This window comes from Arvicola amphibius, chromosome 10 (genome assembly GCF_903992535.2).
Source record: "Arvicola amphibius chromosome 10, mArvAmp1.2, whole genome shotgun sequence".
Classification (NCBI taxonomy): Eukaryota; Metazoa; Chordata; class Mammalia; order Rodentia; family Cricetidae; genus Arvicola; species Arvicola amphibius.
Window position 1 is genome coordinate 83831915 of NC_052056.1, and position 26600 is coordinate 83858514.

The following is a 26600-nucleotide window of genomic DNA, read 5'->3' on the forward strand; positions in this document are numbered from 1 at the left end:
ATTGGATGGCTTTACCATGGTTCTGCAGTCTTTGAGATCTCAATATACTCCAGGCAGCATGGGAAGCCATGGCACAGACGGGACCATGGATCCTGCTCCTGTGACTTTGCATAGTTCAGCTCCTACTCCCCATGGAATGCCTGCATGTGTAGGGGGCTGGCTGCACCTGCTTTGGATCTTGCTGTGGTAGACCTCCAGCTTCCCTATGGTAACCTTTAACTTCATCCATCAGGTAATGTCAAGCTACTGTACTCAGGGGCCGCTACTCTAAACAGCCTTCCCCACTTTCCTGGGAACACATCCTGGAGATTGCAGTTCAGCCCTTCACTGGAGGCCCCCTTGACTCTCCGAGGCTTGTCCTGTTTGAGACAATCCTGTTTGTGCTGCTCAAGAACTCACAAAGAGCTGACTCTGACCTCTCTCATTGCCTTGAGGATAATAAATTGCTACACTCTAAAAATAGCCACCGAGAGTGAGGGAGCTGGGCTGATTTTGGAGTTATATGATACACAACACCGGGTTGATTGTTGTTAACTAAATTAGAACCTGTGTCCTTGTTAGTTCCTGAGTGAAGTTTACAACTGCCCTGTGGTTTTAAAAATGAGAAATCATGGCATCTTGAAATTAGATTCTTATTTAGAATCCAGGGACCAGAATCTAGAGGAGGTCAGGCCTCAGAAACAGTGATCCAGAGCCTCATGGGCTGGGGTAGAAGCTAGAATAGAGTATTCCAGAAGCTACACATGGTCTTCATCTGCACCGGAGACTACTTGACTGTTTTTATAAAAATCAGATGGATTATTTATATAACATTAAAATTTTTCCATTTGTCACATAGAGGTGGTATAGGCATACGTGTATATGCATGTCTTTGCATGTATGAGGGCATGAGTGCATGCAAGAACATGCATGTGGAGGTTGAGGTTGATGTTGGGAGTCCTCCTCCATTGCTTTCCTACCTTATTCATTGAGGCAGAGGTCTGTCAATCAAATAAGAGCTCACTAGTATGACTAGTCTGACTAGCCAGCTTGTTCTGGAGACCCCTATTTCTGCCTTTTGGGGCTAGAATCACTGGCTCTCCTGCATTCCTCCCTAACATTTGTGTGGATTTCTGAGGATCTGCACTCCAGTCCTTGCGCTTGTGTACCGATCAAGTTTGATCACTGAACCGTCTCCCTCGCCCTTATATAACTTATTTGTGAGGGGTTTTGAAATCAGTGTCTCTACAAATCTGTCTTTTATCCTTAAAGCTTCATTTGGAGTTAGGAGATGGAATGAGACTGAGGGTCCATTGTGCATGTGAGCTGAGAAGACCAGCTAAGCACCCAGGATGGAAGCTGTGGCATCCAAGTGCTTCTGTCCCCATCCTAGCCCTGTTGCTTAGCAACATCACAGTTCTGGCCAAATCACTGAACTCTTCGGAGCTTCCATTCCATCCTTTATGCAATGGGGACACAGGGAGTAACTCCAGTGGGGCTATCCGAGGATTAAACAGCATGTTAATAAAATCAATGTGTACTATCAATAGAAAATGATTTCTATAAATGACAGATATCACTTGTCACAGGGCCTGGTTCTTATCTAATATTTAAGAAAAGCATTAACTGTGTTTAGTTATATTCATAAGGCACTTGAATCCTCAATCTGTGCATTTATTCCTTTAGTTTTCCTTGCTGTGCTCTATTGGTCTTTTGATTAGATCCATGATTCTGAAGAAATTACTTTCTCAAATTCCTCCTCTAGAGTTCTTGCAAGGGTTAGTGTTCTCTCTCAACACAAACACATGACATTATTATTATTATTATTATTATTATTATTATTATTGACAGGGTCTCACTTTGTGGTAGTGGCTTGCCTGGAGCATATTATATAGACCAGGCTGGTCTTGAACTCACAGACATGCCTGCCTTTGCTTCCTGGGTGCTGGATTAAAGGCCTGCATGATCCCGAACTCAACTAAACACTTTATTTTGAGCTGCGTGGGAGTGAGTTACATACACAATTGTCCTTTAAAGACGTTGTGGTGGTTTGAATGAGAATTATCCTCCACAGCCTCTTATGTTTGAACCATGGTCCCCAGTAGATGGCGCTGTTTGGTGAGGTTATGGAACCTTTGGGAGGTGGAGCCTTGCTGGAGGAAGTACATTACTAGGGTGAACATTAAGGGTTTTCAGACTGGTTCCACTTTCTTCTTTCCCTCTGCTTTCTGACTGCCAGGCCTGCCTAACTTGTTCAGCACCATGCCTTCCCTTCTAGTACTGTGAGCCAAAACAAACCCCTTTCCCCCAGGTTGCTTTCTGCCAGGTATTTTATCCTAACAACTCATCCACAGGGGTTTCCCTGGAGTTCTCGAGTGCACAAAGAGACATTTCTATGCACAGTTATCTCATCCCCAAGCTTTCCCCACATTTTACCATTTGTCTGTTTGTGTCCATTGCAGCCAAATTATTTTTTCCAGTCTGAGGTCCTAGTCCAGGACACTGCATGTGTCCTGTCCCTAATCCATAGCACTTTCTCAGCCTTTATCGCTCAGACTGTGAGATGCTTACACAGTCCACTCTCTCTGTTGAACACCTCCCGGCTGGCTTTAGTTCATACGTCTTTGTTCCGAGTTCGGTCTATACTTCCAAAGTGTCGCCGTGTCCTTTTCGAGATCGAGGCTATTCCTTCACGAGTGACGGCATCTTTGATCATCAGGATGAGCTGCAGTTGCTTCATTTGGAAATCGTTACTTCTCTTGCACCAAGACACTGACACTGCAAATAGCCAGTTTCTTAGACTTCCAATCAGCCGTGGAATCCATTAATGATTCTTACCCGAGACAATTAAGGCATAAATGGTGGCTGCCAGGTGGTGGGGTTCTAATTTCATGATTCCTTTGCATTTAGGAGTCGGAATGCCACCCCAAGGACCCAGCTTCCTTCTCCGCTGTTTGTTTAACCATAGCAGTGTGGATTCAGAAACTCATTTTCTTCCATAGATTATAATTGGCTGCTATGATTGTTTACTGGGATGTTAAATTGTCCCTGGTCGGCAACGGACAGCCCTTCATGCTGTCTCCTGTGTCCTTTTTGACATTTCTGTTGTTTGAGAACTTAGTTACCTCCTGGCTGCATGAGATATTTTAGGCTTCTGCTCTTTGCTTCCCTCTGCCTATCAATCCACCATTTCTCCATGGAGCCCTGTTGTCTTCTTATTCAGGGAATGGTATGTAGAACTTAAACCCCAGCACTTTGTGTGATAAATACTGAATGAGTCTGATTTTTGCATCTATGGCCTCTCAGAGAACTGAAGTGAGGAAAAGCCTTATGTATACACACGTATACACTCCCAACTGTATACACGTAAACACATAAAGCTCAGCACATGAGTTCTCTCACTCGTTTTCCCCGATCTACTTTGTGCTCAGAGTTCCCGCTGCATCTCCTTTCCATTTTAAGACTCACTTTTCTAGTGGTAAGAGCTGTGGCTCTCATTCCCCAGCACCCTGATGTAGTTTTAGTGGCTAAATCACCTGCTAGGCTGTAGAAGACAAGATCTAACCAAGGCTCAGCGTGTGTGTGTTTGCAGTAAGTTTGAATCTTTACTCTGAGAGGTTCTAGTCAATGCATCAGGAAGTTACTTGCAGCTACTGTTAGTAGCATTGTGCATTGGAGGTGCATTGCTCATTCTGCATGTCAAGTGCAGGGCAGCTGTGAGACTCTTCTCTGTCCTTGTTCTGAGGCCTGGAAGCCAGGACACCTTCAATCATTTGTTAATTATCTTTCTATTTATATATTGATGTCATCTCTCTCACTCTCTCTCTTTATCCATCCATCCACCCATCATCTGTTTACCTATCGTCTACCACCTGTCTATATCTATCTGTCTGTCTGTCTGTCTGTCTGTCTGTCTATCTATCTATCTATCATCTATCTATCTATCTATCTATCTATCTATCTATCTATCTATCTATCTATCATCTATCTGTCTATCTATCCATCCATATATCTTGTCTTAGGGTTTCTATTGCTGTAAAGAGACATCATGACCACAGTAACTCTTATAAAGGAAAGCATTTAGTTGGGAGCTGTCTTACAGTTCAGAGGTTTAATCCATCATCATCATGGCAGAATTATGCCAGAGTACAGGCAGACATGGTGCTGGAGAAGGGAGAGGGTTCTACATCCAGATCCTCAGGCAACAGGAAGGAAGAATGAGCCACTGGGCCTAGGCTGAGCTTCTAAAACCTCAAAAGCTATCTATCTCTGGTGACACACTTTCTCCAACAGGGCCCCACCTCCCAATAATGTCACTCCCCATGAGCTGATGGAGGGCATTTTCATTCAAACCATCACATATCTATTAATCATCTATATATGGACCATCAAGCATTTATTTATCATCAGTCTATCATTTATCTGTCATTTATGTATTCATTTGTTACTCTGTCATTCATCTATCTATATAGATCTATCTAGCTACCTATGTTAACTCCTATGTATCTCTCTGTCAACCTATTATGTTTATTTATGTATCTATTGGTCTGTCTATGTATTTATCTCTGTATCTGTGATATATCTATAGTTCTACCACTGTACATGTTTCATCTACTTATGTTTCTATTATTCTATTGATGTATCAATCTGTGTATCTGTCTGTGTATATAGCTATATGTCTATCGTTCTATTAACTGTTGTCTCTTTCTATAATTCTATCTGCCCATCTATCTATCTATCATCTATCTATCTATCTATCTATCTATCTATCTATCTATCTATCTATCTCTATATTCTATCTCTCTATATCTATTTATCTACCTACCTACCTACCTACTATCTATCTATCTATCTATCTATCTATCTATCTATCTATCTATCTATCTATCTATCATATATGTACAATCTCCCTATGTGCCTGTCACTTTTTTTAATCTGTTATTTCCCAGAATTCAGTCATAGCCTTTTAAAGCTCCCACCATCCTCTCACTCCCTGTGTTTTCCCCATAAGATTTTTGATCAAGTGTTGTCCGTTGTCCATGGCCTCCAACAGCTCTGGGATTAAACAATTTCCCATAATTCTGCTTGACAAACATCTCTGAGTAGAAGACTTTTCCACCAGGTGAGCCTGGACTCAGGTCACACATAGCTTGGCGGGCAGGTCCTCCAGTGACTCGAGGTTTTGGAAGGTCTCCAGCTGCACCCTCAAGCGGTGTCTACACTGCAGGCTTTTCTGTGAAGGTGAGATGCCAGTGTTCAAGACCACTGCAGCCCCGGAGAGGAGGAGAGAAGCTTGGGGTAAAATGCCACTGAGTTCTCTGGTTTCCTTTGGCTTAAAAAGCCAAGATTCTGTGTTTCTTGAGTAAACGGTGTCCCAGCCCCATACCCATTTGGAATAGTTGTTTTCAATGGTATTTGTCAGCTCTTTTGTTGCTTTCACAGGGCAGGGAATCTTCTGCTCATCTTACTCTGCCATCTTCTGTGATGCCATTTTGTTGAACACGGATGGAAATGCACTTCTGAAAGGCGGTCTGCACACTTTCGTGTGAAATCTAGCCCTTCCGAGATCAGGAGCCGAGGAGTCATGTCTCTCAACAGATGCTTGCCTTGTATCTTTGGCAGTGGATGATTTTGCTGTGATGTTGAACATGGCGCTTTCTTTTTCAGTGTGCTGAGGGATGGAAGCGATAGCCATTGGAAGTATTAAGAGTCTGTCCATGGATGATGGGGAAGGAAGGTGCAAAAATCCAAGCCACTCATGGAAGAGTCGAAATGTGGAAACACAGGCACTGAGCTGCATACGCTAGGGTTGGAAGTCAGGGTCAGCCTTGACTTACTGTAGGAAATGTGTGGCTGCCCTTGAAACTCAGTCTGGGAGATGCATCATTGTCTCCTCCAAGGGCTTCCCTAGGACACAGACTGATGCATGAGCTGGCTTCTTTCTCTAGAGCCCACCCTGTCACCTAGTCTCACACAAGACTTTTCGGTTGTAAGTGATAAAATCCATTTCAAACTGGCTTTAGGAGAAGCTGAAGTTTAGTTAAAGCAGAAATTTATCTAAGCTTCAAAAGACAGTGAGTGACCTTCAGGTGGGGCTGCATTGGGGAATCAAGAAATCTTGACCAGGAACCTGGTCTTGCGTGTGGTTTTTCTACTGTGGACACACTGTTAGGATATTTTCCCTGGCTTTTTTAGGGTCATGTGCATTTTCATGAAGCCTAATGGGGTCAGGTGGGATCAACTCTAACAGAACCAGTATGCCATGAGATGGACTGATCTAGCTAAATGAGGAAGATAAATCCTACAGCATTCCAACAGTTTGCAAGAGTGAGAGAGGAAAAGCCACACATGCCTGAATTTGGAGAACAGTCTCAGAAAGAACTGGAAGGTGAGGGGCAGGAAGGTCCTGGTGGCAGCGGGGTAGGCAGGAGTTTACTTGCAGCCAGTTTTCTCTGGCCCTTTGTGCTATTGTTTTCTTAATTTGAACCGCATAGAAAGTCTGTAATCACTGTGCTGTGAAGTCCCCCAAAATGAGCAATCACTTTCCGAGTGAATCTCAAGCGAAGACTAAGATACTGAAGAGAGAGGTTTGCTCAGTGATAATGCACCTGTAGCTGTGTGGTTCTGAGTTCAGTCTCCAGGGACCCCATTAAAAGCTCACCAAGGTGGTGGTGTGTGCTTGTAATGTCACTGCTGGGGAGGCAGAGACGGGGGCTCTGGGATTGACTGGCCAGACAGCCTCGTCTATTCAGAGAGTCCTGGGTCCCAGTGAGAGATGTTGTTTAATAAGCATGGTGGATGGTTTCTGAGGAATGATCACTGGAGTTGTCCTCTGGTCTACACACACACACACACACACACACACACACACACACACACACACACACCTCCAAAAAAATCCTCCAAAACCACATAATTGCCGATGTACATGTGCTAATTAATTAATATTGAAGATAATTCTTGTGCCAAGTGGCAGTCATGTCTGCAAGATGAGAAGGGAGGGCAGCGCCCCTGCCACTGGGGACTAATGAGAGTTTAGCTGTTGGGCGGCTAAATTATCTTCAGTGTGAGGCAGAACCCCACCCAACTTTCTGGAACCTTCTATCCTCCGGGACCCATCCCCTTTTAGTAACCCTACCTACTAACGGCTCCATAATGTCTCAAACAGTGCCCACTGCTGCTGGCTGTTAAATATGATAGAGCAGTTGTGGAAGATTTGGAAAAGGAAGCCTGTTCATCAGGAGCATGGTGCATTAGGTGAAAGGGGCCTCTGGACCGCGATCAGCCCTGGAGGTGGGAAGGAGAGCAGAATGAACTATATGGTATATGTGGCAGATGAACATGACAAGAGCCATAAAGGGAAGGGGATGCTTCCTTTAAAACCTGGAGAGGGACTTGTGAGAGAAAGAGAGAGAGACAGAGAGATAAACACAGAGAGACAGAGGCAGCTTCTTAACTCCGACTCAGAGAAGAGCTGTAAGCAGGGGTGTGGCTTAATCTTCACTGCAGGATTTGGCCTCTTAAGAGACTGACTACTCAGGTGGTGCCGCCACAGGTCTTTAATCCCAGCACTTGGGAGGCAGAGGCAGGTGGATCTCTATGAGTTCAAGGCCAGCCTGATCTACAGAGTGAGTTCCAGGACAGGCTCCAAAGCTAAACAGAGAAACCCTGACTCAAAAGAGAAACAAACAAAATACAGAAAAAAAAACAAAAAAAGAAAACTAATAATTTGAAATAGTGAACCACTCATACTATATCTTCTATTAACTAAACTCCTCCCTTTGAATCCCACAAAAGGAAATCTAAGACAATAATTTGGGTTCTTAAGTGCACGTTCATTCTTATGGTCCACGGTGGCTCTTGACAGTGTATTTCTTTTGGCTCTATAAGAGCATTTTGCTTTTGAATAAAGTTCCCTGCTAGTTTGCAAAAAATAGTGACTACTATTTTAATATAAATTAAAATTTTTCTTTCTATGTGTATGAGTGTCTTATCTGCATTTTTTTAAATGTACACCACATACATGCAGTGCCTGTGGAGGCCAGCATGTCATATATTCTAGAACTGGAGTTACAGATGGTTGTATGGGTGCTAGGAATTGAAGCCCAGTCCTCTGGAAGACCAGCCAGTGACCATCTCTCCAGTCCAAGAAAGACCGCTGCCTTTCAGGGGCAGACCCATGTTCTAACAGGGCTTAACCAAACGTTCAAGCATTTGAGCCTGCTTGGGATTTCGTAGTCCTAACAGGAGTCCAGGTGGTGGGTGGCTCGCTTGGTTGCCCTCCCTCCCCTGCTCACTCTTGTCACTTGTTAGCTCACCTGTGCCCCTTGCTCTCTCGCTCAGGACACAGAAGTTTTGAACACCGCCATCCTCACCGGAAAGCCTGTCTCAGTTCCCGTCAAGGTCGTGGGGGTTCAAGAAGATGGATCTGTGGTGGATGTGTTGGAGTCTGTGGAATGCAGGTCGGCCGATGAAGATGTCGTGAAGGTACCGGAGGAACGCACATGCTCATGTGTTCCATTCTCTCCCTTCACCTCCAGCATGCGCTCTCTCTCTCTCTCTCTCTCTCTCTCTCTCTCTCTCTCTCTCTCTCATCTCCTGCATGTTCTGTCGGAATATCCTTCATTTGAAGGGAGGGAGATGACCTCACAGAGGAGGAGATTAGTGTCAACAGAGAAGCTGCTGTTTCCTTCTCTGGTTCTTGGTCTCAAGTGATGATCTGTTCCCTTGTCCTCCGCTCCCTCTTCTTCCTTCCTCTCTGTCTTTCTCATAAGCAGGCTGCATCCTTTACTCGGGCAATCCATACATCATTGCCGTTTTTACCAACTGGCTATGCCCGGTTGGGTTATTTACTGAATGTATTTTCTTCACGTGCCCTGCTTTCCTGCAGCAGCTGTCTGCCTCAGCTGGCTGAAGTCTGGTGCCGATAAAAGCCTCCTTTTCTCAGGCTTAAAAACTAATTTAGGGTCATTATAAGATAATAAAACCCAGGAGCTTGATGTGTTAAAATTTTGTTAATATACATTAAAGTAAATGACTATTAAAATAATAATAAAAAACCTCATCATGCACCTCCTGGCTTAATTTGAATACTACCAGAGGGACACACAGCTTGCAGTTGAGAAATCTGGACACGGGGTACTTCTGCCCAATTCTCTTCATTACTGATCAATGAATATTTTGGCTCCAAATTTTTTCAGAATCTGCTGGGAGTTTCATTGTCCTTGCTGTCTGTGAGGAAGCTTTGAGATTAGTGTTTCTGTTGTCCCCCCCACACCTTTTTAGCACATTGGTTGCTCATTACTCTTGCAACAAAGATCACAGAGAGAAAAGATTCCATCTTTGAATCTCCCAGAGAGCTCCCAGTTCCAATCTGCTCAGATAGTGTAGGAAAATCAAATGCACCCAAAGAGCCTGCCCTTCACATCATGTCTGCTTCTGTTCAGAGGTGAAAGGAGATCTGGCTTTAGGCTTTTCCAACTTACATTGATTAATTTAATTTTTTAACGTGTGCACGTACAAATGGATGCACACATGCATGTGGCGGTCAGAGGACAGCTTTCTGGACTTATTTCCCTCCTTCCACCGTATGGGTCCCTGGCTTGAACTCGGGTCATGAAACTTAGAGGCAGGTGCCTTGATCTGCTGAGTCACTTGGCCAGCCCTTGGTGTCAGTCTTAGCCCCTTCCTGGTGGCTAACAAGGGGATGTCTAGAAAAGGTTGCTGCTTTCTCTGTGTGGCCTGCACGAGACCAGGGTTTGGTCTAGAGTATGTCTGAAAAAGGAGGGTGTTGGATCCATAAAGTCTCATTGAATAGGAATCTGCAGGAGCCTCCAGTGTGACATAGTTTATTTCCTGGCCATGGGCCATGAATTGTCCCCAAAGACAAAAGCAGGCTGGTTTAAAACCTATAATATGGCCTTTCCCTAAGACTCCTGGCAATCCTGTGTTCTGTTTTTAATCTGGCAAGCCAGATTAAACAAACCAAGACCTTCCATATTAAGAGTTGAGAAAAACCTGAGTCCAGGAGGTAGGTACGTATGAGACAGACTGACAATGAAAATGTACACACACACACACACACACACACACACACACACACACACTCCACCTTATTTCTGAGACAGGTTCTCTCATTGAACCAGAAGCTTACTGATTTTGCTAGACGGGCTGGCCAGAGAGGCCTAGGGAACCCTCCTGTCTCTAATTCCTCGAATCACAAGCACACACTTAATTATTCATGTTGGTGTTGGGGATCTGAACTCAGGTCCTCATACCCATTAAGTACTTTACCAACTTAGCCTGTTCCCAGCCCAGTACATTTATTTCTCTGTCTCCACATCATTCAAGAAAAAGGAGACATCGGCAGTGGCTTAGGGAGGGGCTGTCTGAATGTTTATACTGACATGGGCTCAAACAAACGACTTGCTCTGTTTCTCCTGAGACTGGGTCTCTCCCAGGAGCCTTGTGGAGCCCTGCAGGATGGAATCCTTGTTCTCTTGCTCTAGATAATTCTGTCTCAGAGAAGGGAGTCCAAATTTGTGAATCCCATTACTGTCACATGCATCACTGTTCCCATGCCCAAAAATGAGCCAAAAGCTCTCTCTGTCCTTCCTAAAGGATATGATATTTTGGAAGATGAATTTGTTTTTTTATCTTGGCTGTCTTGTGAGAGCCTCATGAAGAAGGTCCACTCTTTAGAGGAGCCAAATAGAGTGAGTTGTCAGATCATGAAGCCCAGGGCTGCATCCAGACAGGCTTTTGCTGGCGACCCTGGGATTTAATTAAGTGGCTCGGATGCATCTGCTATGGTTTCTCTGTCTGTATTTGTAATACATTTTGCTGCGACTGGAGGATGGATGGAATTTTCCACAGGGCTGTTCATCGGTGTCAGTGTCACCCCAGGGGTTGCCGCAACACCAACCAAGTCATTAACTCCACCGGAGAGATCCCTGGATCTGCTACCCGGCCATTTCTACACATCGGGCCTGGAACTTAGAGGAGTGAATCAAGTGTTGATTTTGGCGAGATGGGAATTACGGAGACAAACAGGCTCACTCCTGTGACCTGGGGATCTTGTGACTTTTGGAGAACAGGTGCAAACAGCTGGAAAGGGGCCAGATGCTCTCTGAATCTAGTGAGAGTGTAGAAACTAACACATAGTAAAGAAAATAGGAGACAAGCCTTATAGTTGTGACTGTGTGTTTTTTATGTGTCTCTGTGTATCTATATGTGTTTGCGTGACTGTGTGTCTGTCTATATGTGTCTGTGTCTACCTGTGTGTTTGTTCTTCTGTGTCTGTCTACATGTGTCTCTGTGTGTATCTGTCTGTCTGTAGGAAGCCCTGACCTTTATTATTAGTGGTGAGATCTAAAAAGTTTACAGGCTGCCAGGGTTGATGTCTATAGGTGGTCTAACTGGTGTACAAGAATGGATCTGTAGTTGACTGCAGCCATAGGGTCAGGCTTGGCCCAGAGGGGTGTAGGGATGTGTGTGTGTGTGTGCGTGTGGACTCATACACATGGAAGTTGTTTATTTCCTTTCATGTGTGTGTATGAGTTCAGGTGGGCATTGCCACAGTGGATGTGGACATGTGGAGATCAGAGGACAATCCTGGATGTCAGTCCTTGCCTGCCATTTTGTTTGAGACAGGGTCTCTACTGTTTTGTTGCTTATTCAAGGCTAGTTGGCTAGCTAGCTTCCAAGGAGTCTCCTGTCTCCTCCTCCCTCCTCCTGTCAAGAGCACAGGGGTTGCAGATACTTGTACCCATCCTGATTTTACGTAGATTCTGAGAGTTCAATCTCAGCACTTTAATGGCAAGTGTTTTTGCCCACTGAACCATCTCCCTGGCCCATGAGTTACTTATTGTTATTATTATTTAATTTAGTACCATTTCTATTCGTCAGAGTTTTCTAGAGTAACGGAACTTAGAGAATGAATCTCTCTACATAGAAAGGGGATTTAGCAGAATGGCTTATAGGTTGTGGCCTAGCTAATCTCACAATGAATGTGAAGTCCAAGATCCAGTAGGTGTTCAGTCCTGGAGTCTGGGTGTCTCAGCTAGTCTTCAGTGCACACCAGAATCCCAAAAAGGTAGGTGCTAATGCCGGTGAGGGAATGGACTTGCCGGTAAGAGCAAACAGGCAGAGAAAGCGATTCCTTCTTCCATTTCCTTTATATAGGCTGCCAGCAGATGCAGCCCAGATGCAAATTGCCTCTTCCCACCTCAAAAGAGTCCTATCTCAAAGATCCAGGTTAGGAGTGTTTCTTACCACTTCAAATGATTTAATTCAGAAGAAAGACCCTCTCACAGGTATGCCCAGTCATTAAGGTTTTAGTTAATTCTAGATGTACTCATTTTGACAAGTAAGAATAGCCATCACACCATTATGAAAAACTTGGCAAATTCATGTAGAAATCTGTATTTCTAGCCCATGAAAACTCCCAAGGCAGAATGGCCACAGGTCTACATCGCTTCCTGTGAGACTTTTCTGAAATCGGGCAGAGGCTGTCCCTTCTGTGGAAGGTCAATGCTGCTCACTGCAATCTACACCACCTCGTTTCAACTCCTTGTGGGGGCGGCAGGGATGTCACACTTACGTGCTGATTTTTTGGTTTAGATTTTGGAGGAAAGTAGAGAGTTTTTTTATTTGGGCCCCCTCTTTTATAAAATAATGCGACACACACTACAGTTCACGCCATCACTCTGGTGGCAAGGTCTGTCTTCTTTAAAATCTGAAAGGGGCAGTGGGAAAAGTATGATTGAGGAAGGATGTGAGGGGATGGAGGATTCTGGAAATCAAATCACAGGAGAAAAGACTGGGGGAGGTGGGAAGCCAGCTGGGCCGTGAGGTGCAGAGGAAGAAGGTGCCAATGCATCAGCGGAGAGGGGGCCATCATAATGCTCTTTACATCCGCCAAGAGCCAATGTGGGGGAGATGCAGTGTGCGCTTGCCTTTCAGGCCCTCAGGGTGACAGTTACAGGGGCCATTCTCAGTGGAGAGAAAAGGATGGTAGTGTGGTGAGTTCCTTGGTTAAGATTTTAGACATTGGTTATGAGTTCAGATCCTGGTTCCATTCTTCCTTGCTGTTTGACCTTGGTTAGACTGTGTAACTACCCTGAGCCTAGCTTCCTTATCTCTTAGGAAGAGAGGGGGCAGGATACAAGAGGCCAAATGAGATAGTGGACAGGGTTCTTACAGAGAGATATCTTCCAATGTCATTGTGTGAGGCATGCCAAAGAGTAGTCAAAATAAAGCTCAAAGCTCCTCCAGGGAAATGTGCATATAGCCAGAACCTGGGAACAACCTAAATGCCCTTCAACTGAAGAATAGATAAGGAAAATGTGGTACATTTACACAGTGGAGTACTATGCTGTAGTGATGAGTTGGTGGGCTGCATTCCCGCCCGGCTCCCGGCCACCTGGCTAGCTTATGCCCCCAAATAACAACACACAAACTGTATTCATTAAAACACTGCTTGGCCCATTAGTTTCAGCCTCTTATTAGCTAATTCTCTCATCTTGGTTAACCCATTTCTAATAATCTGTGTAGCACCACGAGGTGGAGGCTTACTGGGAAGATTCTAACCCATGTCCATCTTGGGCCAGAGCTTCATCACATCTGTCCCAGAGAGGAGAGGCATGACGATTGACTAACTTCCCTTCTTCCCAGTTTTCTGTTCTGTCTACTCCACCCTCCTAAGGGCTGGTCTATCAAATGGGCCAAGGCAGTTTCTTTATTAACCAATGAAATCAACTCAAACAGAAGAACCTCCCACATCACTATACAGCAGAAAAAATAACAATATCTTGAATTTTGCAGGCAAATGGATGGATCTAGAAAATATGATTTTGAGTGAAGTAACACAGACCCAGAAAGACATGTCCTCACTCATAAGTGGTTTTTAAACATAAAACAAAAAAAATTAACCCACAAATCACAATCCCAGAGAACCTAGAAAACAATGAGGACCCTAAGAGAGACATACATAGATCTAATCTACATGGGTAGTAGAAAAAGACAAGATCTACTGAGTAAATTGGGAGCATGGGGACCTTGGGAGAGGGTTGAAGGGGAGGGGGAGAGCCAGGGAGGGGAGCAGAGAAAAATGTAGAGCTCAATAAAAATCAATAAAAAAGAAGTTCTAAAGAAAGTTGCTTAAAAAATGAGTGTTACTGTGTGTGCACATGTGTATGCATGCATGTAGAGGCCAGGGTTAACACTGGTCTTCCTCAGTTACTCTCTGTCATGTTTAAGACACACCATCTCTTTGAACCTGGAGCTGGCCAATTCAGCTTGACTGACCAGTGAGTCCCAGAGATCCAGGTGTGGCTATCTCTTCAGCATTGAGTGATAATGGGTGCATACCTGTAATGGTCAGGTTTTTACACAGGTTCTAAGGGATCAAATTCATGTTCCCATACTTTACTGACTGAGCCATGTCTGAAGAACAAGACAGTTGATTAAAAAAATATTGGGCTATGAGAAAATTTTCTGGAGCAGGAAAGGGCATGGTATAACTTTACAGAGTGTTGGAGAGATCCAGATGAGCGACATTCAGAGGTGAAAATGCCTTTGCTTCCTCTCTTCATGTCTCCTGGTGGATGTTTCCAGAGGGCTACTGAATTATCCCAGGCATGGGCAACTGGCCCCCCACTCTGAAATCTGTTTGCACCCAGGTCTCAATATCGAATTTTGGGGGGTGAATACATAAAAGTGTACATCCAAAGGAAACATGCAATGGTTGGTCTATCCTAGTAGTATATTGCTTTTAAAGCCAGGAGCCCATTGCTGTAGATGCCCAGTGTAGAGATGCATGTCTAAAGATGCTCGAGGCAGAGATGAATTGCTAAGATGATTAAGGCAGAGATGCATCACTGAAGATGCTCAAGGCAAAGATGCATTGTTGTAGATGCTCAAGGCAGAAGGCTCATTGTTGTAGATACTCATGACAGGGACTCTTTGCTATAGATGCTCAAGGCAGAGATTCATTACTTGGGGTTTGGAATGGCATTCTAGCTCCTGAGCTCTGACTGTAAGAATCTGTGGCTCATTAACCTTTGGAAATGCTCTCAGTCTCTTCCTGGGATTGGGACTTGGGGTTCTTCGTGGCTCAGTGACCACCTTTGTCTCCTCACAGCCTCTTATTTTGCATAGTCTCAGCTTCTCTTCTTTCTGATTATGAAAGCCATCTTTTGCAGTCTTAGCTTCTTCCAGACTCTACCTTAATTCACTCCTGGAACTCTGCCACTCCTCATGGTGTTACACCCCTTAGCTTTGGTATTGGATTCTCTTCTTCCATGTTCCTGCCGCTGTAATTGTGGCCATGTCTGGTAGCCCTCAAGCTGTATGCTCTAGGTATTTGTCTGTTCTTCCTGAAAGTGCTTCATCCCACTGGATCTGAGACAGAGACCACTCAGGGGCAGAAGACCAGCAGAGAGGAGCCTTTGAGGCCCTGGTATTGCAACCCCAGGTGAGATGCTTCCCAAACCAGTAGGCGTCCTGCTCATATCATCAGAAGAGAGGCAGAAATGCTTGTGTAGATTGGCACTCCAGCCTGGCAGATGCATTACCTCCCAACTCTGTTATTCATAAGGCTTCCACAAGGGCCAATCATAAGCCTTGTGTTACATCAGTGAGTCTTGTTGCTGAGACTCTAGGAAGATGTGTCTCCTCCTGTCCAGGGCAAGGATAACTCCAAGGAACCAGGTCATCTGTGGCACACTGTGGCTTGGCTCTCTCAGAGGAGAAGCTTCCAAAGCTTGTACTAGCTGCTTGGAGATTTTGTGGCCAAGACAGGAGCAGTGACTCTGGAAACAGCTGTGGCTGGACTGATCTCTGCAGCCAGAGCTCAGGCTCCTCAGTGACTATGGATTGTTGGGAGAAGGGCAGCTTGGCTGACAGACAGCTCCTGATCCAGGCACAATGGGAAGGTCTATCAGCTGCTCTTGAAGAGCAGCCAAGTGGGTACCGATCCCTGAAGAGTGCTAATAGGGAATTAATGTTCTCAGCAGTTTAGCAACACTAAACCCATAGCCATACCTGAAGGGTCGTTAGGGTTATCACATCTGTCTCTATGGTAACTGTAACAGTGGCTTAAAATATAAATTTGTTGTCTTATTCTATAGGCAGGAATCTAAGGGATGTTGGCAGGGCTGTGTTCCTTCTTGAAGATGTTGATAAAATCCATCCCTAGTTCTTTTAGACCTAAAAGTCACTTACCTTCTTAGCTCAGGTACCCTCCTCCATTTTGAAAGCTTACAGGGTAGTGCCCTTCTACTCCCTCTCCCTCTCTTTTTCCTCTCCTGTCTGAGTCCATAATTGCACCTGCTTCTCTGACTCTGACCCTTCCACCTCCCCTTATAAAGGTCTTTAATGCCAACATGGAGTGTTGGTTAGTAGACCCTATCCTGCAGGGAAACTCCTTAAGATAGCAAGTAAACAACTCAAAGTAGCTATAGGAAGTCCCTGAACCTGACCAGATTCACTAGGCCCCTCCCTCCCAACAGTATACTGTCAGTAAATACAACTGAGAGATCATCACAGACCAATAGAGAGAGATGCTTAGAGGAGGCTCAGATCAACTGAACCACCAGGAAAAAACACTCTTCAGTCCACTGAGTTGCCTGTAGGCTGCACAGTGAGTTCTAGCTTCCCATCTTTACTGAGTTATTACCCATGTTGGGGTGGGCTTTGGTGATCCAACTGTTTTTGAGTCATTTCTGCTCCTGTAAGTGCTCTCTCACCCATATTCCCATAAGTAACCCCAATAAAATTCATTGGCTCACCTAGTTGGACTTTGGTCTATTGTTAGTTCCATGTCTGAGGTGAGTAGACATTTGTTCTCACAACATGGGGGTCACCCTGACAAGCCACCTCAGGATTGTCAATGAATCTTCAATACCCTTTGTTGGCGGAGGCCACTTGTTAGTTTCCTGACAGCCCTGACTTGAAATAATCACACAGAAATGAGATTATTTGCAATACTGTTTGTCCAATAGCTTAAGCACACTTCTAGTTTGCTCTTATATCCTAAACTAATCCATTTCCATTAATCTGTGCATCACCAGGAGGTCGTGGCCTACTGGCAAAGTTTCAGTGGGCTCCAGAGGAGGTGTCTTTCCCCAGTGGTGGCTACATGGCTTCTCACTGACTCCACCTTCTTTCTCCCAGCATTCAGTTTAGTTTCCCCACCTAGCTCTATTCTGCTAAGCCACTCTGAAACAGCTTTATTCATTAACCAATAAAAGCAAAACATAGAAGGACTTCTCACACTGACACCTTGTCCAATGCATTAATTCCAAGAGCTGCTATAAAAAGTTATTATTAAACCAGGTACTTGAAAGATGTTGATGTTTATTCTGAGTTATTGAGAACAGGATCTGGAATAAATGTGTTGGTGCGGACCCTGATTCCTCCAGAAGTCCTAGGAAATGTGGCTCTTGACATTCCTTGGCTTGTATAGCTTCTCTCACTGTCTTCATTGTTGTGAGCTTACCACTGTTTTTCTGTGTGACTTTTCTTATACAGGGGTTTGTCATTGAATTTTAGGGCCATCCTAACTTGAGATGACCCTTTATTGAAATTTTTAAGATTCTATCTGCAAAAATCTTTTTTTTAAAAAAAAAAAAAAACAAGCACCCACTCAGTGGGGGCTAGGATTTGGATATATCTCTTGGATGCCCTGGTTCCCTGCTGTACTGTGTAATCACAGGTTCTCAGGATTAAGATTGGGTTACTTGGGAAAAGGCCCTACTTTTCAGGCGACCCTGTGTGCTTTGTTTTTCCTTTGATAAAGAGTATCTTTAAAGGTCTTGAAAGAATGGATGTGAAATGCTATTTCCATATCTTAAATTGACTTAATTATTGGGCATCTGTCTTTCTGAGTGGTGGTTTTGTGTTTATTATATGTCTGTAGTTGCAGAGTGTCATAGTTTCTTTCCTGCTGCTGTGATAAAGCATCATGACAAACAAACAAGCAAGCAAAAAGCACCATGGCAAAAACAACTTAAGAGACAAAGGCTTTATTTTGGCTCACCGTTTCAGAGGGATTGGTTCAATAGGTACTGGAAGGCATAGCAGCAGGAGTGTGAGGCTGGCTGGCCACATCGCATCAACAGTTAGGAAACAAAGAGAGGACAGGAAGTCAGGCGAATCTGTAGATTCTTAAAGCCCACCCCCAGTGACATACTTCCTCCAGCAAGTCTCTGCCCCCTAAAGGTTTTGCAAAATCTTCAAACAGCGCCACCTGCTGGGGATAAAGTATTCAAATATGGGAGCCTGTAGGGGACATTTCTCACTCAAACCACAGCATGTTCTATACCAGTAGCTTCCAGAACCAACCAGTAAAACTCATCATCATCCATGGTGGACAGCTTCTCACACTCAGGGAGAGATAAATATAAACTCATGCAGACCTTGAAGATGGCTCCTGTAACTTTTGGCTGCCATAATTACATCCCTAACCTACAGGTATCAGGTGGATTCATAATAATGTGATTTTGAAAGGCTAATCAAAAGGCATTGACATTTTAAAGACTTCTCTACCCCAGGGAAGGATCCTGCTTCTGAAGAAGCTGGTCTGTGGGAGGGGAAGAGGCGAGGAGGTGAATGTCAGAGAAAGGGATAAAATGTTCTGTGGCTTCCTGAGCTGTGTGGTGAGCTGGTCCCTCAAGCCCCACGGGAAATGACAGTGAGTCTCACGGCAGCAGCTTTACTTGGGTCAGCGTGTGCCACCCACAGCAGGCTTGTGCGATCAAAGTCCCCCTAAGTAACTGGGCTTGCAGAGCAGATTAAATGCAAGGCAGGTGTGTTCTGAGTGGGCTCCTCAGGGAGACACACTTGAGTTGACATCACCCTTCAGGCAGTGGGAGCTGGCCAGGTGTGACAGACAGGGAGGGGGATTTGACAGATGGAGGATGAATTCTGGCATGAGCAGCTATTATTTTCATTGTTGTTTCAAGTCATAGAAACCCAAATCCACCTGCCTCAGACTGATGTGAATTTTACTTGAAAGAACATGGAGAGAAGGAAAAAAAATCAAAAGAGATTTAAAGCCATTTCTTTCCCTCTTGCAATGCACAATACTTCACACAAAAAATTCCATATAAAAAAGCCCCGCTGTTAGTCTATTTCTGGGCATGAATTTCCTTCCTTCCCCCCATTGCCAGGAGCCATGCAGCTAAGAATAAGTTGTCAGGCAGTTTGGCTGTTATTGCCTAATTCTGTCCTTCTTTATGCTGGTAATTTGGACTTTTATTGTTGCGTTTCTAGTTGGAGATGTGTCATGTATTTCTTGTTGGCCGGGTGTACACACTGCTGTATTCTCAACCTTTTGTTCTGTCAACTTCATTACGCTTCCAATATCAATTAGAGCATTTGTTCCTTTCTGTCTTTGGCATCTCTAATTAAGAACTAAGCATCCGGGAACCACTTCTGCATATTTCTGGGCAATCTTGGAGTGAGCCAGCTCTAACCTGCATACCTCCCAGCTTCTCCCAGGAGCTGTGCACCTGCGCTTCCTTCCCACCCGTTCTAGCAGTTGAATACCTGCTGCTCTCCTTCCGTAGACAGAGACCTGGGCAGATCTGGTAGCTGGTGCCTATGACTTGCGTGGATACATTTATTGTCTTCTAGTCATGAGCTTTCTGGGCATTCAGTGGGAAGGAAGGAAACCGAATGTCTTTTGGTACTTGACCTGAGTGTAACTAGATGGTGGGTGGTGCTACCAGCTTTGCTTTGGCATCCTCAGGAAACTCAGATTAATTGGAACAAACTCTAAGTTCAACCAGGTCACACACATGTAAGATCCAGGGGTGTATCTAGGTACAGGCGTTATGCGGTAAGGCTAATGTCAACCTCTGCCATTTTTTTCCTAACAACTTTTCAGAGCAGTGATTGACGTACATGAAAGGTAAATCTTTAAATGAACATCTGATAGGCTTTATGTTATGTTATAGGTATTATACCGATGTATTAATGTTATCTAAGTTAGTAACCATCACTATCACAGTTGGCTTTAACTGCTAGCCTGACCCAGCTTAGAAGCAGATCAAAGAGTCTCATTGAGGATTTGCCTCATCAGGTTGGCCTGTAAGCATGACTGTTAATCAAGCCCAGCCCACTGTGGGTGGCATCATTCCCTTGGCAAGTGGTCCTGGGCTGTGTACGAAAGCTAGCCGAGCGTGACGCTGCAAGAAAGTGGCATCCGCTGTGCTTCTGCTGTGGGGGCTGCTGGTGTCTTAAAGAAATAAATGACTTAAACAGCGCACACAGATTGGGTCTGTATTGGAGTCAACAGTCGAGGGAGTGTCAAGTGTAAAAGTATGCACTTTGGCATAGCAGGGAGGCAGGTATGTGACTCTTCACCCTGGACCTGTCCTGCTGTCACTAGAGAATCTGTTGGGGACATTACAATGGAAAGAGCTGAAGTGCTTTTCCTTGGCAGTGTCTCTCTGCCGAGCTTTACTGACTTTTGCTAAATCCACAGGAGTCTTTGTCTGGTCTTGGAGTAAGCATAGCTCACCCTTCATCTGTCCTAATGTCGTGGAGGGAAGAGTCAGAAGTTGGTGCCAGACCCTTACAGCACCTAGATGACTATTCGTGTCAGCGGCCCCCGTGGGAGGGTGGGATATACTGTTTCACTCGGCGATGGAGAAGAACTCTCCAGAATGTAGGTGGTATCTATAATAGCATGGCTGTGCTAGCCAAGCACACCTTATTGAAGGATTTCGACCTCTGAGGTGCTAGTTTAAAGCAGATGTGTGCGGGATAGTGTGGGGTTAGCACAAGTGCTCAAGGGAATTCTTAGGGAACTGGGGTACCGGCCATCTCAAATGTCAGCTTCTCTCCAGCACCACCAATGAGGCAGGTGCTTTTTGTGTATCAGCTGCAGCCGAAATCTGTTCTGACTCTGATGATTTCACAGTATCTAGGACAAAATGTTCCATCTGACATCTCTTTTGGAATGATAGATGAGTTCCCTGAGGGCCACAGACATGTCTCAGTTGTCACCTCCCAGCCCCAGTACCTTCCATGGTGCCTGGCAAACTCAGGACTCTCAGTAAGTGCTAAGGGGAAGGATGAGGTTTGGGCATTGCCACAGACAGCAGAGAGGTGCTGGGGGACTGCGGCATGGCCGGGTCTTTCCTTAGATCTGCTGTTTTCCTCCCTGCTTCTCTCCTGAAACTGCACACAAGCAAATGTGCCTGTAAGTCTATGTTTGATGTCAGGAGGGTGTGGGAGAATGCTGGCTTATTGGCCTTGTGAGTCCTTTTCCCTTAGATCGAAAGCTGTGTGATGAAGTAGGGACCTCGCTAACCTTTCTTCTCAGTATATCTAGGTCACCTGTCACCATGACTGGCCTGTGCAAGTGTTTTCTGGACAGATCCCTAGTGTGGTCTGGTGGGGAAAGCTACATGATATCGTGGCTTGGGAAGACAGAGACTCTTTGGAGTCCTTTGGATGAGGGTTCTGAAAGGACCCCAACCACCATTCTCTGGGGGATCGTGGGATCAAACTGAGCTTTAGTCACTGGCTTTTCCTTTTTTTAAATTTTGTGTGTGGTGTACTTATGGTATATACGTGTGTATGCATTTTTTGCATATGTGTGGGTTCACATGCATGTGTGTGCACATGCATTAAGTGGCAGAGAGATCGATGTCGGGAGTCAGCCTTAGTCATTCCCCCACCTCATTCATTAAAGCTTCTTAATCAAATCCATCCCTCAAGAGTGAGGCCAGCCTTTTTAGCCAGCACACCCAAGTGGGTTTCTGGGGGACCAGACCTGCAGTGCTTACATGTTACCATAGAGCCATCTCCCCAGCCTCTTAGGCACCAACTTTGCATGAGATAAGAGGTAGCATTTATGGTGCACCTGGCTCTTTATGCCTATCAATTCCTGCAGTATTTCAAACCCCTTGGGGCTTGACTGTTAAACTCCACACCCTACTGATGTGCAGCCGTGTAGGGCAACTTTGAGGTAGGAGTAGAACTGGGACTTGAGCCTTGGAGCTCTGACCACTGTATTAAAAAGAGTGCCCCAGTTTCTCAGGGAACGCAGCCCCTGCAAAGGCTTGTGACAGTGACTGCAGGCTTTTAATCCCCCTCCTACTCTGGACTGTCCTCAAGTTGACTTCTGCCAAGCTTACCCCGGGAGGTTGCACTGTCTTTTATAGATGAAAATGTGTCCCTTTTCTCTTAAATATCTCAGATGTCCACAGGGAAACCAAAGACGTTAGGAACCAATGGCTGACAAGCTCTCTTCCTGCACGGGAAAGGTGATGACTTAAACAGGAGACAGCGAGACTCTCACGTCTCCCCCAGACACTCAGGGGATTCACTGCCAGCAGCACAGTGCCTTATTGATGCCTATCAGCAGACTGATATGGATTTTAGAAATGAATGCTGCCTTGTGTGGCTGGTGGGAAGTATAAATTCTGCCTCAGCTGAGAGCATCGGGATGAGGGTCTTCAGGGAGCAGAGGGGCGGGCTCCACAGCCTCTTATTGGGTAGACAATGCTCCTTATTTCTATCTCGTGGTCAAGATGATAAAGGTGGAGCAGGGAAAACTCATGTTTTTTTTTCCCTACCAGCTTATATGTTGTGGGGTGTATGTGTGTGCTTACGTGCAGGAGATAGGTATGCGTGTGTGTAGGGTTGTGCTTACAGGTGCCTGCATGTGTGTATGGCAGCCAGAGATCAACCTCAGGTATCATTTCTCAGGTGTCACCCACCTTTAGGTTTCTTTGCACATGTGCATGTGCCCTGGTGCCCATATGGAGGTCAGGGGACACCTTGCAGGAGTTGGTTCTTTCTTTCTACCCTGGGGATCAAACTCAACTAGTCAGCCTTGGCAGCCTGCATCTTTACCCCCTGAGCCATCTCACCGGTTCCACCAAGTCCTTTTAAAAATGCAAAGGGCTCCAGACCGTGGTGGTGCATGCCTTTAATCCCAGCACTTGGGAGGCAGAGGCAGGAGGATCTCTGTGAGTTCGAGGCCAGCCTGGTCTACAAGAGCTAGTTCCAGGACAGGCTCCAAAGCTACAGAGAAACCCTGTCTCACATAGTCCAAAGTGACTTTCCTGATGAGAGTCACCTTGGATGGTTTGGGTTAGGGAACACTTTCCATTGTCATAGTTTTCAAAAATGTCATTCCCAATGGCATATGCCGCGGAAAACATGGAGGCTAGTAAATCTATCAGAGCTATCCTGATAGTCCTGTGTCTAACCACCAGGATAACCTCATGCTGAGATGGCTACATTTGAAACCATATAGCCGGGCAGTGGTGGCGCACGCCTTTAATCCCAGCACTCGGGAGGCAGAGACAGGCGGATCTCTGTGAGTTCGAGGCCAGCCTGGTCTACAAGAGCTAGTTCCAGGACAGGCTCTAAAAAAGCTACAGAGAAACCCTGTCTCGAAAAACCGAAAAAAAAAAAAAAAGGAAAAGAAAAAGAAAATGAAACCATATGGTAATGACAGACTTCCATGTCCTTTTGTTGGCTGAGCTTTTTGTTGGACCGAGGGTCCTACAGAATTTACCTGCTCTGACTTCAGAACCTGTACCATGTTTCTGCTAAGTGGGGTGAACCGGGCTCATGGGAGAAAGTGCTTTAGCAAGAAGTACAGTCCAGGGCTGGAGACCGAGGCTCAGTTGGCAGAGGTCACCTCTGGCTTTCATGATGTCTGGACCACATCACCACCTAGTGACAGCACACATGTCTCTGCAAGCCTGTCTGCAGCCCCACACTTGGGAGGGGGGTTCTGGAGAGTCAGAAGTTCAAGGTGTTGGTGCAGAACCACAGTTTTGACCTCAAGGTCAAAGAGAATAAGATAGTTTATTCTGGAGCCAAATATAAGTGATTATGGCCTGGAAAAAGTCAAGTTTCTATGTTACACAGGGCTATCCTACATGGAGTACTAGGTCAGTTTCGGCTACATGAGACCTCATTTCAAACAAAAGCTCCAACCAAGCACACATGATAATACAGAATAAATAAAACTCATATTTAAAACATCTAGTAAAGGGGCGGGAGAGAAGGCACAGTGGTTAAAAGTACTGGCTGCTCTTGCAGAGAACCTGAGTTGGGTTCCCAGCACCCCCGCGACAGTTCACAAAACATCTGTAACTCCAGCATCAGGGCATCTGATGTCCTCTTTTGGTCTCAGTGGGCACTGCACATGTGCTCTCTCTCTCTCTCTCTCTCTCTCTCTCTCTCTCTCTCTCTCTCTCTCAACACACACACACACACACACACACACACACACACACACACACACACACCATTTCTTTGAAAATAAAGCAACCAAGCTCAGTGTCTGGCATAAAATATGCAGTTGATAAATTCTGATGGTATTATGGCTTCTCTTTAACCATGAACTGTCTTCTGACCATCTATCATGTTTCCTACAGAAGGTCAAAAAGAAAAGAGAAACAGGGCCCAAACTTGTACATTTCTTGTAAGGCTGCTGCGGGCCCTGCCTCGCACTTTCATGTTGTTTAAAAGATGTCAAGAATATCGCAAGTCTGACTTTGGGTTGTTTGTCTCTCAGAGATGCATAGGGCGTAGGGGCCAGGATGGCCTTCTGTTATTCATGATTTCTGGCTGTCTTAGGAGTGCAAGGAGGCATCCTCTCCAAGCCTGTGAATCATGCAGCAATACCTCAGCATCACCAAGAGACACTGGACATACTCTCCTGTTTCAGAAATACTTACTAAATCTGTGAATACTTTCCTTATTTTTTTTTTAAGACAGACTCATACATTCCTACAGATCATTATTTTTTTTTTGGTCCTTTCACCAACTTTATAAAAGGCAGGAATGGGGAAGTCACATCTGTCAATCATGCTCCACCTGAGTCCTTTGCACTGACCACTTCACATAAGGTTTACACTATCCCTTGAGATAGCAGCAGGATCTCTCCCACTGCAGAGAGGAAGAGACATCTCTCTGATGTTGTGCTCACTGTCCCAGAGGGGTCAAATGACTCAGGAAGCTGGAGCACAGGCTCGCCCCCGAGTGCTGCCCCCGTAAATGTGACCTGTGTAGAGTTTAGGGAATGTTGATAGGTCCTGAGGATTTATAATCAGACGTGGGTATTTGTGGTGTGCAGGGCATGGGAGGACTTGAGGGTACCATCACATGTATGGGTAAGGCCATATGACCATTGTGATGAAGAATGCTTGGGTTAATTAGAGCTGGAGAAGGTTTGAAACATTAGCCTTCTAGAAATATCCACAGCAGTGAGCATTCTGAACAGATGACAAAGTGAACAGAATGGAACCACCATAGGGCTATCATCCCATGCTATTCTTCTGTAAAAGACAAGCAAGCACACAGAACAATACGGTGGAAGGACTAGGGATATAACTCAGTTGCTAGACTGCTTACTTTGTGTGCATGCGGCCCTGGCTTCCATCCCCAGCACCACATAAACCAGACATGGTAGTATACACCTATAATTCCAGAACTCAGGAGGTGAAAGCAGGAGGACCAGAAATTTAAGGTCCTCCTCAGCTACATAGTGAGCTTGAGGCCAGTCTGGAGTACATAGGACCCTTGTCTCAAAAAAAAAAACAAACCAAATCAAAACACAACTGGAGAGCTAGGACAGAATATATTTTACTACCAACAATGGTGTCCCTTATGAAGTCCATGGTGATGACACTTGTCCATTGAGACACAGACTGTGTATTCGTTGAAGAATCAGTGAACTGACTCCATCTACAGAAGTTCAGGGACCAGATCTGTCAGGTGACCGACACAGCCAGCTGCAGCAATGAAGGCACCTATGGCCCGTAAAGGGACTTTCAGGTTCTCATCTGCAACATCAACTTTTTGTGGAGATGCTGCAGTGAGCAAGGGCTGATGGACCCTGAGGAAGTCCAGAGCAACCCAGATAGGCAACTCCTCGGTTCTACATCAGCATTGCACAGACACTTGCTCATTCATTCTCTTTGTGGTTTAGTTGGTTGAGCCATTGTCTTGCATGAATGGAGTCTTGGGAGCCATCTTCAGCCCTGCATACACCAGGCATGGTGGTACCCACCTGAGTCTCAGTGCTCAGGAGGTGGTCATTGAGTCAGCCTAGGTGTCCATCAACAGACAGAAGGGTAAAGAGATGTAATGTAGGCATATGCATGGAGATGTTTGGGTGTTGGGTATTTAACTCAGGACACTGCACAGGTTAGGCAAGTGCCTTACCATTGAGCTGCATCCTTAGCCTCTACACAATGAGATTTTGTTTGTGCATAATGGATATCTCTCAGGGCTGGCTTGTGGACTGGCTCGCACCCATCTCCTGTGAGCGTTCGAGCAGGTGCTGGTGGGGCAGGAGACCAGGAGCCCCTGTGATGTGCTGGGATAGCTAAGGACAATGTTCTCTGGTCACAGGATGCTATCCTTTTTGCAGGCATCTGAAGAAGAAACACTTCAGAGGTGATCTCTTAAGACAGGGAAGAGAACTTCAATATGTAATGGCTAGGGCTTTGCAGGGCTGGTTCTGCCCCCAATTTGTGGCTGGTGAAGTTAGCAGAACATGCATCCATAGCCAGACACTACAGTGGTGGCTCTAACAGATGACCCATAGAGTTGCAGCCTGACTCCCTCTTCTCTACAAA

General features: G+C 45.3%; 1 protein-coding gene across 1 annotated transcript in view; it reads left to right on the top strand.

The window, feature by feature from the left end:
- Tmem132b (transmembrane protein 132B) overlaps positions 1 to 26600 on the top strand; it is a 197994-nt gene that overhangs the window by 147955 nt on the left and 23439 nt on the right. Inside the window, exon 7 of the mRNA XM_038344456.2 lies at positions 8323 to 8466. Coding sequence (XP_038200384.2) covers positions 8323 to 8466 — 144 coding nt within the window. The remainder of the gene's footprint in view (positions 1 to 8322; positions 8467 to 26600) is intronic.